The sequence below is a fragment of the Staurois parvus genome, unplaced genomic scaffold, assembly GCF_062004578.1.
Source record: "Staurois parvus isolate SC_StPar_1 unplaced genomic scaffold, SC_StPar_1.0 ptg001364l, whole genome shotgun sequence".
NCBI lineage: Eukaryota > Metazoa > Chordata > Amphibia > Anura > Ranidae > Staurois > Staurois parvus.
In genome coordinates, this window is record NW_028319160.1 from 114230 (window position 1) to 129889 (window position 15660).

General features: G+C 45.7%; 1 protein-coding gene across 1 annotated transcript in view; it reads left to right on the forward strand.

The window, feature by feature from the left end:
* The window catches only part of PIK3R5 (phosphoinositide-3-kinase regulatory subunit 5), a 107406-nt gene that overhangs the window by 58103 nt on the left and 33643 nt on the right, over positions 1–15660 (forward strand). Inside the window, exons 4-7 of the mRNA XM_089661667.1 lie at positions 5616–5684; positions 6067–6205; positions 12213–12282; positions 13899–14073. Of these exons, the coding sequence (XP_089517793.1) occupies positions 5616–5684; positions 6067–6205; positions 12213–12282; positions 13899–14073 (453 nt within the window). The remainder of the gene's footprint in view (positions 1–5615; positions 5685–6066; positions 6206–12212; positions 12283–13898; positions 14074–15660) is intronic.

The window sequence follows — 15660 nt, forward strand, 5'->3', positions numbered from 1 at the left end:
TTGGCTGTTAAAGTGCGAGCGGCTGCCGGCTATTTACACCGATTATTAAGGAGGTCGACTACCGCTGGCGTTAAATTACTGCACGGTTTCACTACTAAAATAACATAGCGCATGCAGTACTTCAGTAGCGTTTTTAGTGAATTTCAAAAAACGTTTTGGAAAACGCTGTGTGGTATCTTACCTTCTATTCAGACGCGGTACGATGGAGCCCCATATTTCTTACCTGTTTTATACATATTATATATACTTTATAAGCAGCTTGTATTACTCAGAATAATCTGCAAGGTTTAGGGATACACTTGTTTAAAAGTGTATTAAAGAATAAGTTCACCTTTCATAGCATGTTACATGTTACACCCATATTCAGGGCGTAACATGTAACATGTTATGAATGCACTGGCCCCCGCCCCCTCATGCAATCTTCTTGCCCCTCGCTAGCTGTAAAATTTTTATAAAACGCGGCTATGCGGGGCTTTGCCTTCCCGGCTGTGTCACTCATTCACTGTGTTCTGTGAATGAGAAACTACAAGTCCCAACAGCCTTAGTGGCTGTCGGCTTGTAGTTCTCAATGAACTACCACGGTGCTGTGGAGTGCCGTGGTAGTTCAATAAATCTTCCTGTCAGTATATCTGCTTGCCCCTACATCCCAGTCGGGCAAGCAGATATACTGACAGCTCTGCAGGAGACCTGCATGGCATCAGCAGTCTGCTGGTCAGCAGTCGCTGGTGCAGTGCTTTAGAGCAGTGGTCTCCAATCTGCGGCCCGGGGGCTGGATGAATCCCTTTGCTTGCCTTTATCCAGCCCTTGGGGTACTATTCCTCCCACTGATATGAGACACTATTCTGCCCACTGACATCAACAATGGGGCATCATTTCTCCCACTGACACCAACAATGGGGCACTATTCCTCCCACTGACATCAACAATGGGGCATCATTTCTACCACTGACACCAACGATGGGGCACTATTCCTCCCAAAAATGAGGATGTATTCCTCCCTCTAATACCAAATAGGCTGATGTTTACTCCCATTGTTGCCTGAAAAATTTGCGCTCTGGCTGGCCACAGTCCGGCCCCCCTAAAGTCTAAAGGACAATAAACTGGCCCTTTGTTTAGAAAGTTTGAAGACCTCAGCTTTAGAAGCTCCTGCAAAAAAATGTGCCTTTATTTTTTTTTGTATAAAGGTGAAGCTATCCTTTAACATACAAAGTACCTCCCAAGCTTTGATATATTTCATCCTTTGTGAGGACAGACAGTGTAGACATCTAGTTTGCAACTAATAATGAACCTCTGCCAGGACAGTACAGAGAGGGCTAATTATGGTAAACGTAACTCCCCAGTTCCCTCCTTACAGGGCAGCGTCAACCATTCCAAGTAAAGTCATCTGGAATATGCCACTTATGCTTGGTAGTCTTTTATCCATGGAAAACATACTCACAAACCTGTGAGTTCTACATTGTTTGTATGCTCCCCATTGCTAGTCCATTTCTGTGCCGCCATCTTTGTGTACTGGTCATCAGGGAGCCAGCTGTCTCTTCAGGATTCTCACAGTCAATCCAGTGATGACACCGAGCCAAATGTACGATGCTTCTTCTGGCTCTGTGGGGTGTTGGATATCAAATGTCCACTTAGTCAAAAGGTCCTTCAAGCAAAATACAGGCAAGCTCAAAAATGAGCGCATTTATGCAGGCCATAGATGGGGAGAAAACCGGCCGATTTTTCTTTAAAAAAACGAAAAATCGGTCGTTCAAGCGGCCAACGTTACCAGGAACGGTAAAAAAAAATCGTCCGATTTTCATTCCGTCTACAGCCGGCAAAAAGTGTCCCTGCAGAGAGCTCCGCTATTTCTTTGACAGTTCTTTGACATTTATAGCGGTTGCAACAATGTATCTATTTGTATCCATTTCGGATACAGATGTTTTTATTCGGAAACAAATAGATACATTGTTGCAGCCGCTATAAATGTCAAGGAACTGTCAAAGAAATAGCGGAGCTCTCTGCAGGGACACTTTTTGCCGGACTGGAATTCCTCTTCTTCTTCATCCTCTTCTTCTTCTGTATCCTCTTCTTCATCCTCTTCTTCATCTTCATCCTCTTCTTCATCTTCTTCATCCTCTTATTCTTCTTCCTCTTCTTCATCCTCTTGTTCTTCATCCTCTTCTTCTTCCTCTTCTTCTTCATCCTCTTCTTCTTTTTCTTCTTTTTGTCTTCCTCTTGCAGGTCACTGCTCATGCACAGATTTTTTTATCGGTAAAAAGATCGCCCTATTTGCCCATAATTGCCGCGAAAATCGGCCGATATTTTTCCAACTTTACCGATAAAAAAATCTGCCAAAATACCGAAAAACGGCCGAACAATTAGCCCACTAACGATCCGAAAATCGGCCGATTTTCGACCCATCTATGGCCTGCATTAGAGTGAGCTTTACAGCAAGTTATACAGGACCTGTATCACCTGTGACCAATTAACCCCACCCCTTAATTAGCAGACCGAAGGAAGACAAGTAAAGGAAGAGAAATAAAAAAAAAGCTATTTAAAAGTGACAGAAAAAAAAGATTTAAAAAAGTAAAAGCTTTTAGCAAGACCCAAAGAAGAAAATAACACAACTACACGCACCAGCAAATATGTGATGTCAGTAATTAAGAGGAAGCTTGACATCATTTTCGCAAGAATGGCGGTGTGTGTGTGTGTGGGGGGGGAAGATTGGGATGGAGGAAAGATAATTTTTGTAGTGCAGGTCTGCTATTACATAGAAGGGTACAGCTAATCAGATTTTTCAGCAAGTAAAGAGGTAAGCAGCCATTTTCAAATATCTTTTCAAGTTATGGGGTATGAATGGGAACATGTAACACACATACAGTAGGTGTTATCCCAATCGGGCTGCCAAAGTGGAAACACACTGTAGTGTGCGGCAGGTGCTGTAGTCCCAGGAGCTTGGTGGGAACTCGTTAGGAATGGGAGAATGGGATTCTGACATCTGGGCATGAATAGGAACACTGGATTTAGTTTCCTGAGTTTACACTCTTGTCCAGATCTTAGTGGTAACAATAAGAGTAGAAGACAAACAGGAGGGCCCCAGCAGGAAGTCAGTTCTGAGTTCTCAAACCCTGAACTCATAGGACTTGGCCTGGATGTCATTAATCAGGACAGGTGACACAAATGACCCCCTGGGGTCACCTCTTGAGCCATAAATACACAACAGCATCAAAGCCGCCTAATTGCTGTTTACTATTATTCCCCAGCTGTTTATATACTGGCAGTATAGTTCAGCTGTGCCAGACAATAATATCATTGTCTACACTCCTACATGTTCCCAAGTACCCTAGTTGGGCTGTGCACAAAAAAACATACTTGTGCGCCTAGTGATCCAGTGTTCTGTAGGGATTCATTGCAGCACACCCAATCCTATGCCGCCATTTTCTTCTGACGTCACCAGAGGAACCGGCTGTCTCTTTTGGGTTCTTGCAGATGACATGGGCTGGCTGCAAAACCCATGAAAACACAGTCAGCCTCTTGATGATGCAGCATGGAGTACCCCATGGCTTCTTGGCATTTGTGACATAGGTTTCCCAGGAGGCTGTGGGCAGCAGTTATATATTTCGTAGCTAGGCAAGAAATAAGAAAGTGCATGGAGGTATCCCGAAGAAGGATATCCCCCCCCAAAACAAAAATACAAATTAAGTGCAATAAGTTGTTGGGACCGGGATCTGAGCCCATGACCTCTGCCCTCCCTGTCTGAGCCCTTGGATACTCTTGTCTTGTACCTTGTTTCTGGTGGACCTTGAACTACTTCCTCCTCCCATGAACTTCCTGTCTAAGCCAAGCCTTTGCACTTCCTGTTTGCCAGTACTGTGCTCTCTCCAGCAGATATCTTGCTACTTTGCATACCTTCAGCTGTCCTTATCACCAGTACCGCTCATTACCGACCTTTGGCTTGTTCTTCAACTACGTTTCCACTTGTTCCCAACCTGCAACCATTGGTACTAACCCTTGGCTTGTTTTCTGACTACGCTTCTGCTTGATCTCTACCTGCTATATCTGCTACTCGACCTCATATTGCTCACCTCCTGGCGAGGCAATCCTGATGACTGCAAAAACACATTTCTACCATTATTATTATTATTATTATTATTACATCGAGTTTATATAGCGCCAAAGGGTTTGCTCAGCGCTGTACAATAGGGGGGGGACAATACATGGCACGGTACAACAATAACAAACAACGTACGAGGGGTAAGAGGGCCCTACTCTTTCGAGCTTACAATCTAGGAGGGAGGGGGTAATGGTACAGTAGGAAGTGGCTGAGGGGAATGAGGGGTGGGAGGAGAGGGGGAGAATGGCTGTTAGGTGAGGGTGGGGTAGGCTTCCCTGAAGAGATGGGTTTTGAGGGAGCGCCTGAATGTGAGGAGGGAAGGCGACAGTCTGATGGATTGGGGCAGTGAGTTCCAGAGAATGGGGGAGGATCTGGAGAAGTCCTGCAGTCATGCGTGGGAGGAGGGGACCAGGGAGCAGGACAGAAGGAGGTCCTGTGAGGAGCGAAGGGTACGGGTAGGGCGGTACTTGGGGATCAGGTTGGTGAGGTAGTCAGGGGCAGTGTTGTGAACGGCTTTGTAGGTCAGGGTTAGAAGTTTAAATTTGATGCGTTGGGCAATCGGGAGCCAGTGGAGGGAGAGGCAGAGGGGGGTGGCAGAGGTGGAGCGGGTGGTAAGGTGGATGAGTCTAGCTGCTGAGTTCAGGATGGTCTGGAGCGGGGAGAGCCTGCACTTGGGTAGGCCGGTGAGAAGAGAATTGCAGTAGTCAAGGCGTGAGATGATGAGGGAGTGTACTAGAAGTTTGGTGGTGTCTGGGGTGAGGAAGGTACGTATCTTGGCGATGTTGCGGAGGTGGAGCCTGCATGTGTTTGTAAGTGATTTGACATGCGGATGGAAGGAGAGGTTCGAGTCCAGAATGACGCCAAGGACTTTGGCTTGCGGGGCGGGAAAGATAGTGGAGTTGTTGGTGATGATGGATAGGATGGGGGGGGGGGTGTGGGCAGGGGGAAAGACGAGGAGCTCGGTTTTGGAGAGGTTGAGCTTGAGGAAATGTAGCGACATCCAGTCTGAGATGTCGTTTAGGAGGTGAGTGATGCGGGCGGAGATAGTGGGGGTGAGGAGAGGGGTGGAGAGGTAGATTTGGGTGTCGTCAGCGTAGAGGTGATTGTTGAAGCCATCAGGAGCTCTGGTGCACACCAGTTAGTACTTATACCCCACACTTCAGGAGAGCCTGCCTCATCCTCCAGGATGATATGTTAGTGTACTTATCCTACTCTCGGTGGGAGCCTCACTACTGCTATTGTTATTGGTCTCCAAGCCTGACCCTGACCTTGACAGAAGGGGGATGAGAGGAATGGGAGAAAGTGGATATGGACAGTGAAGGTCAGCGTTAAAATATGCTTAATGCAACCCGCTGACCACATATAGACTAGGTTTTTATAGGATTTCCATACCTTTCCCAGACAACTGAAAAAAGATAAATAAAATATGTATTTATTTGCCGTATATATAAGTAAAATCTGAAATGTATAAGCTTTGGGCAGAGTTGGCACTGAAAATGTTTGTCTTTTGCTTTTCCTGCAGGCTCAAGAAAAATGTGAATATGAACTTCTTGCTCCCTTGGCTCTGATGTTCCATTTTGCTGTCCTTTCAGTAAGTGGTGGTCCAGGCCTGAGAAGAGACTGGTGATTTGCCACTAATGTTCAGAATATTTTGGGTCTGCCTCAGGGTTTACTCCCTAATGGTACCCAGAGATATAAGACGGTGGTTAGAAGACATGTTCCATAAACCGATCAAACTGGTCAAGCAGTCATGTCTATGCCCTACCCTTGGCATTGACCTACATGAAAAACAGTGATTGGATGAGATAATCCATTCTGGACAATCAATTCTTAAACGTTCTACAACGCTGTGACATGTCAATGCTATATATATACTGTATATAAAATATATAGGGGAGCAAATGTGACTTGCATTTTTCTAAAGGCATGACATTAGCTACAGTGACCACATATTATCTGTCTGGTTCCCACAGGCTCCATGGATCCCTCAAGAGTGTGACCTTCTTCTGAAGGCCTTCGAGACGTTCCATGTCTTTCTAACCTGGCCTGCTCCATATTGTGACATCTATCAGGAGCTCCTCAGCTTCATCAGTGAAGAACAAAAAGCTCCAGGTATCTCCTTATGGGCTTTGCTGCAAAATAAACACCAAGGCCACCTCATTTTTCATACAAAAACCTTTGACCGGCCTAACGAGAGCTTATGGTGAAGATTTTTCATAAGGTTTAATATGTTCTCATGAATTCTTCCTAAGCTTTCTAGAAGCTCAACCAGCAGGTAACAGATGGAAAAATGGATGTCAGACAGAGAAATGTTGGAGGGCCCAGGGGCAGATGTGCCCTGTACACCTTCTGCACTTACAGTCCACCCTTTACCCAGTTCTCTACTTTGTACTTTACAAGCATCTCTGGACTTGTCCCCAGTGTAATGAAGAACAGATTTAGATGGCTGAATTTAAAGGATGTCTAAAGTCAACTTTTTTTTTTGTAGTTTTGGACAAAGACGTTAATGGTTGAAAGAGGGGAGAGAGAGGGGAAATACCATCTTAAATCAGTGGTTCTCAAGTTTTTTTGAGAGCAGGGCCCAGTAAATTCTTTAAAAACCTTCCATGTCCAAAAGTAAAAACAATAATTTACACTCACTTGATAAAAGTATGGGAGTGCAAAACATGTATTGAAATGCTGGAAGACTCTAGATGGGGCTGGGTGCCACTGTGGTAGGTTGGGGAGCACTTTGGGACACTATTGGAAGCTGGGAGCACTATGGAGAGCTGGAGGCTCTGCCATACTCTGGGGCTCTCAGTGGGCCTGGGAAGTTGGGGGGGGGGGGGCACTATGGGAGCTGGGAGGCACTGTGTGAGGTTAAGGGATCTGCAGCTTGCTGGAGGCCAAAGGAGAAGGGAGCCCACAGCTCAGAGGTGGGCAACAGCCCAGTAGTTAAGAATGACTGTCTTAGATGGCTGTCACTGGAACAAGCAGGGGTGTATGTGCCGCAAGGAAAACAAGGCGTTTTTCCTTGGGCTCCATCTTTCAGGAAGAAGGGATGCTGGTTTTCCTGGGCACCAGGCTGGGTGGCAGAACGTAGTGAGAGGAGGGCCCCCCCCCCCGGAAGAAGGGATGCCGGTTCTCCTGGGAACCTGGCTGGGCAGTAGAGCGAAGTGAGAAGAGCCGTGGGAGCGGCCATGGGAGTCCGGGAAGGGAGCTGTTGTGAGGGTAAGTCTTTCTCCGGGGGTCGCGGTGGCCGTGGTGTGCGGGGGTCACAGTTGGCCTAGGGCAGTGGTCGGCAAGCCGCGGCTCGCGAGCCACATGTGGCTCTTTACACACTTCAATGTGGCTCTTCTGTGTGCCGGGCGCCCGCTTCCCTCCCTCCTCTCGGGCGGCCGCCCCAAAAGTCAGGACTCTGCAGCTAGCCCAGCAATGGGCAAACTACGGCCCGGCGGACCTTTTAATCCGGCCCGCGGAGCGTGGCAAACATTGGCTGTCAGGATGTAGGCGGGGCAGCCAGGATGTAGGCGGGGCAGCGTGACGAACTCCTCTCACAGTCCGCCCTGAAGACCGGAACGACGCGGGAACACGGCGAGAGGAACGCGCGGAGCAAAGGTAAGTGGATTGACACAATATGGGGAATGAATTACTATAGGGGGGATGAATTACTATGGGGGATGAATTACTATATGGGGGATGAATTACTATGGGGGATGAATTACTATATAGGGGATGAATTACTATATGGGGGATGAATTACTATATGGGGGATGAATTACTATATGGGGGATGAATTACTATGGGGGATGAATTACTATATGGGGGATGTATTTTCAGTTTTAAAAATGTGGCTCTCAAAATAAATTTCAATCGTGGTTTTGGCGAGATTTGGCTCAGTTGAAAAAAAAGGTTGCCCACCACTGGCCTAGGGCAGCACAAATTCTAAATACACTCCTGGGAACAGGTACTATAATTGGAAGAGCTTCTCTATTTCCTGTTTTGGTGAGAGCTACAAGACCTCATTCACACCAGCCTTGTTGGGCTGTGTTGGACGGCGTTGTCCAACGCACTCCCAAGGCATAGATAAGGCAATTTTCCTTATGTCCTATTGCTTCAGTTTACATCAATTTGCTGCATTGTTGTGCCCTGAAAAAACTGGGACATGTTGCATGTCTGCGTAGCATGTCCCAATGTGCTAACACACATCACAACGTACTGCTGCACATAGAGTTATGTGAAGTGGAACGTTAACATTTTTAAAAATGGAAACATACCCCGGTGTGAATGAGCCCCAAAATGTTGCAATTCCTTTTCTTGTTCTGGCAACAGTGGCCACCATGACAAATAGAGAGGGTTAATCTGCCCAGTGAGGACAAGAAAAACCTGACAGAGGATTCAACCCTTCCCTGCTCTATCCAAAACTTAAAGAACAACTCCACTTTTGTTGAGAAAAAACCCTCTCCCTTCTGGGTGATCGATGTACATTGCAGGGATTTTAGTAAACTTTGTTGCAGATTCCTACCTTGTGTTATTCTGAAGGAATAGCTGTTTGTTCGCCTTTGTCCATGTGCAGAGTGAACCTGTATGGGAGTGGTTTTGTAATTATCAATCAGCTGCTGCACCTGCAGGGCTCTAATGAGGAAAGTGGCAGGGTCTGCATCTCTTAACCCCCGGTTCACACCTAGGCGGTCGTGTGAGCCGCGTTTTGCTCAGGCACAAGAGCCCATTCATTTGAATGGACTCCCGTGCCCGTGACACGCAGGGAAAGAGGTCCCTGCACGTTTTTGGAAAACACAGCCGAGGTTCCCAGTACGGTTGCGTTTCCCAATGCGGGCGGCGTGCCATTAAAAGTAATGGCACCTGCCCGTGGGTCTGCAATTCTCAGTGTGGGTGGTGCGGCTGCATGGATTTTCGTGCACCACCCGCACAGATGTGAACCTAGGGTTAGACTTGATTCCCCTTTGGGAGTATCTCACGAAAAATGACTTTTTTGTTGCAGGAGATGCCGAAAATCTCACTTAGTACAAACGTTTGTGAAAGTCATTAAGCCAACCACTGCAGGAAATGACATTTCTGGGGAGGCCTTCTGTATACCACCTGTGTACAGAACACCTCCAGGTTACCATATTGTATTTTGCAGATGGAAACGGAAAGGTCATTTTAACTTCCTTAGCGGTGTTCCCGAGTGTAGCTCGGGGTAAAATTTCTATACCAAAAGCGGTAACCCCGAGCTACACTCGGGCTTACCATGCGGCGCTGCTCTGGGGGTCCCTGCAGCACTTACCTTGTCCTTCGCTCCCGCGATGTGTCCCCTCCAGCATCCCCGGCTATCTCCTCCAGCCGATGCCGGCATCCGGCTTCTGTGTTCCGGTCCCTGTGACGTCGGGACGTACGGGCGCCAGAACCGGTGGGAAATTTGAATTTTTTTAAAAATGTCATTTTTGCTGTCATTGCTATTTCAATGCATTTCACATACATTGTGTCCCGAGTGCTTTGTCCGGCGCCCTGCCTGCATTTTTACTGTTTTTTCTGCCTTGAAACTGAGAAACGTCCATGGCATCCAAAAAGCGTCCCTTTAGGTCAGACGCGGTTTTAGACCGGCTAGAGAACAGCAATAGTAAATCAGAACCACTTGCAGAATTGAGTGATAATGATTGGTGGGGGAAATTCCTCATCAGACACTGAAAACAATTTTGCGACTTTGCTCAGCGATGTGCGAACTTGCCTCTGTATTTCACATTTCGGTGTTTTTGGTTTGATTATATTATTGAATTAAATTTATTATTATTATATTATTATTTTTTATGATTATTTATTAAATTATAATTTATGATTTAGTGTTTCAAATTTTATCATCCCCGGGATGTTTACTAGACTCTTGTTCGGACAGATTTCAGTGAGTTATTCCTAAAAATTACAGGCCTACAATAAAAAAACTACATATTTCCATGCAAAAAAATGTACCGCTTTCAGCACAAAAAATCGGAAAGAATCACATTGCCGAGGAGGTTAAATAACATTCAATTACAATATGACTTGAATAATCGCAATTGTATACGCTATATCATTTATTTTATTTGCTAATTTTTTTCCCATGAAAGCGGAGTTACCCTTTAAAGGAAAAGATTTGGCTTTAGCTATACTTTCATATCAAATCCCTTTTATGGCCCAACGCATGCTGGAATGAATGGTCGCCTACCGCTGTTCTGTAGAAACTTTGTTCTCACTTTATTTCAAGGGGGTATCTAATGCAGTTCCCATGAATGGGGAAAAGATACTTAGGCCCCTTTCACATGGGGCCGACCCATCAGGATCCGCTTGCTCAGTGGGGGATCTCTCCGCTGATCCCCTCTGAGCAAGCGGATGACAGGTCCGTGTTCGCTCCGCTGCTGCAATGATACAGACCGCTGTCCTCTATGGGTGGTTGGATGGAAACAAACCACCTGTCTGTTTCCATCTGACTGCCATCCCATCCGATGGATGGAAGGGGAATGGATCCCCATCCGTCTCTTTTTGGCGGATCGGATCAGATTGGGTGTCGGCGGGTGTAAATGGACACATTTACACCTGCCGCTCCATAGAGGAGAATAGAGCCTCCGATCAGGAAGGTGCACCCGATTGGAACATCCATGTGAAAGGGGCCTTAGGAACCCAGGCCATGTGTAGAACAACTATCCACCTTTGGACACGACCAGTGACTGGCCTCAGTTGATACACAGAGATGAAACAAATTCTCCTACATAAGTTGTACCTGTTTATCTGCAGTCCGCTCTTCCAGAATTTATAAAGCTTGCCTGAGAGTTCAAAATAAAAGGTGGCGAGGAGCTAAAATTACACTCTGCAGAGCTCAGTGAGGAGAGATCTGAGAGCTGATTGGAGGGAAGGGACACACCCCTTCCACACAGCACACAGGAACAGAGCTGACACTGTCAACCACAGGCTGTGTGCTGGAGATCCCTCCCCTGTCACCTGTTTTCTCTTGGTGTTAGGAAAACTTGTCAGAAGTGATTAATGAAGATAGCAGAGGAAGGAGGCAGAGGACAGAAATGACACATAGTTCTCTGGGTGAGACAAGCACATACTATAGAGCAGGGGTCTCCAAACTTTCCAAAGTTTACTATCCCTCAAACTTTAGGGAGGCCAAGCTGTGGCCAGTGGGAGTAGAAAATATCCTGGTGTCACTGACAGTAAACAATTCACCATCTATAGTAATATTGTCCTATCATTGGTGTCATGCCCCATTAATGTGGTCAGTGGGAGGAATGGTGCTCCATTGTTGGTGTCAGTGGCAGTAAACAATGCACCATCTATAGGAATATTGTCCTGTCATTGGTGTCATGCCCCATTATTGGTGTCAGTGGGAGGAATGGTGCTCCATTGTTGGTGTCAGTGACAGTAAACAATGCACCATCTATAGGAATATTGTCCTGTCATTGGTGTCATGCCCCATTATTGGTGTCAGTGGGAGGAATGGTGCTCCATTGTTGGTGTCAGTGGCAGTAAACAATGCACCATCTATAGGAATATTGTCCTGTCATTGGTGTCATGCCCCATTATTGGTGTCAGTGGGAGGAATGGTGCTCCATTGTTGGTGTCAGTGGCAGTAAACAATGCACCATCTATAGGAATATTGTCCTGTCATTGGTGTCATGCCCCATTATTGGTGTCAGTGGGAGGAATGGTGCTCCATTGTTGGTGTCAGTGGCAGTAAACAATGCACCATCTATAGGAATATTGTCCTATCATTGGTGTCATGCCCCATTAATGTGGTCAGTGGGAGGAATGGTGCTCCATTGTTGGTGTCAGTGGCAGGAACTATGCCCTGTTGCTGACAGTGGAGGGAATAATGCCCCAAGGGCCAGATAAAATCAAGCAAGGGCCACATCTGGCCCCTGGGCCGCACTTTGGAGACCACTGCTCTGGGGGGATTTGCTTTGTTCATATTTCAAGTCTGAGGTTTACAACCATTTTAAGAACCAGGATATCTCCAAAATTCATGCTTTCTATCATGGAACTACCAACCTAAACATCTGGCGTGCTCCCTCCTCCTGCTATAGTTCATGTACATCACCATGGAATGCTTAACTGATGTCATTGTATTTCATTTTATTTCATTGAATTTTTCTTGTCTATACAGGAATTTCCTACCAGCGGCTGGTGAGAGCAGAGCAAGGTCTCCTAACGAAGTCCTCCCTGCCCAGCATCCTGTGAGTACAGCTCCCGAGAGGAGCATTCTGGGTAGTCCTGGGAGAGGGTAAGCGTGCCACCAGTTAGTACTGGGATTTATGCCTGCCATAGACGGGTCGAAAATCGGCCGATTTTCGCACCATTTGTGGGTTAATTGGTCGGCCGTTTTTCGGGCTTTTTGCACATTTTTTTTATCGGGCATGTTGGAAAATTCACGGCCGATTTTGACGATCGGACAATTTTCCCAGCAATGATGGTCAAATCGGCCGAACGTTTTACCGATAAAAAATCTGCACATGAGCCGTGACCTGCAGGAAGAAGAAAAAGAAGAAGAAGAACAATAAGAAGAAGAAGAATAAAAAGAAGAAGAAGAAAAAGTAGAAGAATTCCAGTCCGCTATTATATTTTATATGAAAAGTCTTGTGGTTGCAACAATGTATCCATTTGTATCCCAAATGGATACAAATGGATACATTGTTGCAACCACAAGACTTTTCATATAAAATATAATAGCGGACTGGAATTCTTCTTTTTCTCCTTCTTTTTCTTCTTCTTCTTTTATTGTTCTTATTCTTCTTATGTATTGCTCCCCTGTGTGCTCCCGTCTCTGCAAGGGACAGAAGTAATTATGGTGTTAAATGCTGGCCATAGATGGGACGAAAATCAGCCGATTTTCTTTACCGTTGGTGGTAACATCAGCCGATCGAACAACCGATTTTTTTTTTTTTTTTTTTTTAAACGGCTGATTTTTTAACCATCTATGGTGTGCATTAGTTCACCTTTGGGAACATGTTACATGCTCATAGGTGTGAACCTAGACTAATGCAGGCCATAGACGGGTTGAAAATAGGCCGTTTTTTTAAAAACAAATGAAAAATCAGTTGTTCCTTACCACCAACGGTAAAAAAATCGGCCGATTTTCATCCCGTCTATGGCCAGCATTTAACCCCATAATTACTGCTGTCCCTTGCAATACATAAGAATAATAAGAAGAATAAAAGAAGAAGAAGAAGAAAAAGAATAAGAAGAAGAAGATACAGATGTTTTTATTCGGATACAAATGGATACATTGTTGCAAACGCAAGACTTTTCATATAAAATATAATAGCGGATTGGAATTCTTTTTCGTCTTCTTTTTCTTCTTCTTCTTTTTCTTCTTCTTTTTCTTCTTCTTATTCTTCTTCTTATTTTTCTTATTATTATTATTTTTCTTCTTCTTGCAGGTCACGGCTCATGTGCAGATTTTTTATCAATAAAATGATCTGCCAATTTTCCCATCATTGCCGGGAAAATCGGCCGATTGTCAAATTTTCGACCCGTCTATGGCCGGCATAACCCTTTAATTGAACAAGCTGAAGTTAGAAGCTGATTGGCTGCCATGTACAGCTGCGCCAGATTCTGAGTGCTCCAGTTTTAGTAAATCATCCCTACATTGTCATGTGCTGCCATCTGCTGGTGCACTGAGTAACTACAGTCTGTTAGGCATCTGCTGTCATTGTTGTGCTTTTAAGATGATGATGATGATGATGATTATTATTATTGGTATAATAATAATAATAATAATAATAAATCTGATTAAACAATAATAATTGGAACACATAAAACCTGATTTTTCTGGACACTTCTCTCCCCATAGAACGGTGCTGTTGGTGAACCCCGCGGAGCTTCCTAGAGAATTCCTATCAGTCGCTGAACATCTGAGTAGCACAGAGCAAAGTGCTGAGAACACATACATCTCCCTCATCCAGCACCTCTACCAGGCCAGCCTGGGCCCTTCCAGCCAGATCTCAGCCATTGGAGATGCTCTCAAGGTGAGTGCATGGAGTTCGATGTTCTCTTCCTGACACTCGTTCTGTCACCGTTCAGGTTACATACTCAGAAGGATAGTCCGCGTTATTTTCAGGGTTAGATAACATTTCAACTTTTGGGCCAAGGGAGGATTGAAGTGATTAAAAAAAAATTCTATTCAAGTATGTATTTATAAAGAGGTATTGAACCCAAAAGCAAACATTTAATATATTGCAGCTTAGATGTGATGGCCGCATTGTTTTTAAGGCTTTCTTTCTTCTATTTTCATCTGATGATCCAGCCAGTAAGTCTTGTTTTTCAAAAGCACAAGCTCTCCAGCAGAATGTATCAGTTACATAGATGAGACAAATCATTTACCCCTGGCAAGGGTGCTTACAATGATCAGCTTTTATTTATTCATGTAAAACCTATATCAGTGGGAGGGATAGTGCCTCATCATTGGTGTCATTGGGAGGAATAGTGCCCCAACATTGGTGTCAGTGGGAGGAATAGTGTCCCATCATTGGTATCAGTGGGAGGAATAATGTCCCATCATTGGTGTCAGTGGGAGGAAAAGTGTCCCATCATTGGTGTCAGTGGGAGGAAAAGTGCCCCGTCATTGATATCAGTGGAGGAATAGTGCCCCATTGTTGGTGTCAGTGGGAGGAATAGTGCGCCATCATTGGTGTCAGTGGGAGGAATAGTGTCCCATCATTGGTAGCAGTGGGAGCAATAGTGCCCCATCATTGGTGTCAGTGGGAGGAATAGTGCCCGTCATTGATATCAGTGGGAGGAATAGTGCCCCATCATTGGTGTCAGTGGGAGGAATAGTGCCCCATCATTGGTGTCAGTGGGAGGAATAGTGCCCCATCATTGGTGTCAGTGGGAGGAATAGTGCCCCATTATTGGTGTCAGTGGGAGGAATAGTGCCCCATCATTGGTGTCAGTGGGAGGAATAGAGCCCCATCATTGGTATCAGTGGGAGGAATAGTGCCCCGTCATTGGTATCAGTGGGAGGAATAGTGCCCCATCATTGGTGTCAGTGGGAGGAATAGTGCCCCATCATTGGTGTCAGTGGGAGGAATAGTGCCCCGTCATTGATATCAGTGGGAGGAATAGTGCCCCATCATTGGTGTCAGTGGGAGGAATAGTGCCCCATCATTGGTGTCAGTGGGAGGAATAGTGCCCCATCATTGGTGTCAGTGGGAGGAATAGTGCCCCATCATTGGTGTAAGTGGGAGTAATAGTGTCCCATCATTGGTGTCAGTGGGAGGAATAGCGTCCCATCATTGGTGTCATTGGGTGGAATAGTGCCCCATCATTGGTGTAAGTGGGAGGAATAGTGTCCCATCATTGGTGTCAGTGGGAGGAATAGTGCCCCATCATTGGTGTAAGTGGGAGGAATAGTGCGCCATCATTGGTGTCAGTGGGAGGAATAGTGCCCCATCATTGGTGTCAGTGGGAGGAATAGTGTGCCATCATTGGTGTCAGTGGGAGGAATAGTACCCCATCATTGGTGTCAGTGGAAGGAATAGTGCCCCGTCATTGATATCAGTGGGAGGAATAGTGCCCCGTCATTGGTGTCAGTGGAGGAATAGTGCCCCATCATT